General features: G+C 33.3%; 1 protein-coding gene across 2 annotated transcripts in view; it reads left to right on the top strand.

Moving 5' to 3' along the window:
• The window catches only part of LOC125036030 (adenosine kinase-like), a 17,952-nt gene that overhangs the window by 13,807 nt on the left and 1,645 nt on the right, over positions 1-2,500 (top strand). For both annotated transcript variants that reach the window (XM_047628390.1, XM_047628391.1), the window contains exon 3: positions 1-20. This exon is cut by the window's left edge and continues 145 nt beyond it. In XM_047628390.1, the coding sequence (XP_047484346.1) occupies positions 1-20 (20 nt within the window). The remainder of the gene's footprint in view (positions 21-2,500) is intronic.

The raw sequence follows: 2,500 nt of genomic DNA, 5'->3' as shown, positions 1-2,500 counted from the left end.
CAGAGTGGAGTTGTTACCAGGTGAGTTTTTGGCTTAGTCTTAGCTGACCTCACATTTTACCCCATTCTTTGAATTTTAAAGGCTTTAGGGTATTTTACTACTGTTATTATTGTTAATATCCTTTTTTTCAGAGTAATAGTAATGATGATAATAAAAATAATGAATAACAGTAATAGAAGTAATAGAAATAAGAACTTTTCTTGAAAAATCAAGGAGTGGGGTAAAGAGGTGAGATCAGATAGGCCTAATGATTGGTGAATAAGCCAATTGTGTGTTAAAGAATTAATTACCAAAGTGAACAGTACATGTACCAGACACCAGTGTTTAAGAGTGTGTTATTAAATGCACTTTTACTACATATGTGGTAAAAGTAAGATATGCTGAGGAATTTATCGTACTAGAATTATTCAGAATTATGTGTATCATGCATGACTTCTTAGTCAATTTATGCTGCAACTGTTGTAGCTAAAAATAGCATTGGTTTGTAACTAAGGAGCTGTGCGATTTTTCACCATTCCAAGGCCCTCAACTTATGGGATGGTGAAGGAATATATGTAACTATAATTCATTTCATAGTATAATATTCATATAGGAGAGTTGAATTTTCTAGTCATTGTAGACTATCATAATATTTCAAACAAAGAGTGTACTTTTTTATCTTACATATTTATTTTGTCAAACCCCCCAAAATATAGAGGGCCAAGGAAATGTATCTGTACCTCACAGACTATGTCATGGGGCTATCACATATGTGCAGTTTTTTGTGTACCATGCACAGTCTACATATCTGTAGTGTATCCTCTTCAAATTGAGTGTCCATACACCAAAATGTGTCATGAGACATTTAACCCATTCCATTCATAGTGGGCCACTGGTGTACCATGGGGTAATCTGCCCTACTGTGTAGTGGGCTGCCTGCTGACCAAAAAAGGGGAAAACGTGTAGATTTGCAGTTTGCCCTTTTTAATCATACTCAAGTGTAATTACATAAGTTATGCTTTTTTTCTTAATAAAGAATAGTTGAAAATGATAAAGAACATCATTTCAAAACAGTTTTGATTGAAAGAAACAAAGAATATACGTATACTCATTCTGTGACTCATTTTGAAAGTAAATATGCATAAAAATAGTATTCCTTGATGTTGTTTTTTCTTTATTCTAACATTTTTATTGAAATATTCATACATATTAAGTTTTAATTTAAATAAATTTACTTTTTAACTGTGAAAAAGATTAAATTTTCCTAAATTCTACTTCCATACAACAAAACAATTTATATCCCTATAAAGCAATAGCTAAAATTTCTTGCCCTTTTTGTCGCTGACTGATGCATTTTATAGTGCTTCCAAAATATAATTGTTGTAATGGTTTTTGCTGTTTCTCTTGTCATTCTTTCTTCTCCCATTACTGATCTGTTTGTCATCCATTTCTTCATCTTCCAAAGAATCATCATCAGTCATGTCAGACTTCTCATATTAATTACAAATGAATTCTTTATCAGAAGAGCCTCAGTCATTGTCAACAATTCTGCTTGTTTCAGCTGCATAGAATCATTAGGTGTTCATTAACTATAAGAACAAAATAGTACCAATAAATACAATGGACATGCATGAGAAAATTGGCCATGGATCGATCACTGGTAGCTGATAAAGTGATGATTACCATGTAAATATAGGATATCCCCAGCACAATGTAAGCCACCCATGGTCAGTCCCAATGTGGCTCACGGGAGGTATATTAAGTGTTCAAAAGACAAACTTACTTCTGCAGCACAATGTGCACCACCTGTAAGTCACGTTTTTTTAGTTTATCAGGTGATGCCTTGGCCCTAGGGGAGCAGAATAAGCCCAGTTTCCCGACTGGTAAAGTTTTGCAGCTTCGGCACTAGGAGGGTAGTTTTGATTCCTGTTTCTGAGGGGAATGTGTTAATTTGTACTTTCTACAAAAGTCAGAAGGAGATTTTTGGTATGAATATTATTCAAAATGCAAACAGATGTTTTTGTTGTTCCACTAATAAGTCATTTTTATATGTATGTTTGCTTATAGAGCATCTCCTATTATTATCACAGTTGTAATAAAGGATAGTAACTTCCATTTGTTACTTTTTTTTATATGTTCTAGTTGATGTTTCTAATAGCCTTATCAGATTCCGGACTTACAGCCAGAACTAAATGCTATCTTTGGGGGAATAAGGGAAGCCAGACTGAGGGCATCATTTGCCTAAATACTGTTGGCTTTTTTATGGAGAATGAGGATTTGTAGTCTATGATTTTCATAGAAATGTGTTAGATAATATTGCTCTGTTATGATGCTGAAAAGGATAAAAAGAAAGACAAGATTAAAGCTAGACCTCTGAAGAATTTACAAATACATGTACAGATTAAAGGTGCTTGTTTGGTAGAAGTAGAGTGACATAAAGTGAATAGATTATAGATACTTGAAGATGCATGAAAATCTGTTCTGTTGTGATAACCCCTTTAATAGATTATTATGTTGTAAA

This window comes from Penaeus chinensis, chromosome 20 (genome assembly GCF_019202785.1).
Source record: "Penaeus chinensis breed Huanghai No. 1 chromosome 20, ASM1920278v2, whole genome shotgun sequence".
In the NCBI taxonomy this organism is placed as follows: domain Eukaryota; kingdom Metazoa; phylum Arthropoda; class Malacostraca; order Decapoda; family Penaeidae; genus Penaeus; species Penaeus chinensis.
Note: the sequence above shows the minus strand (reverse complement) of the source record. Positions and strands in the feature narration are given on the sequence as shown.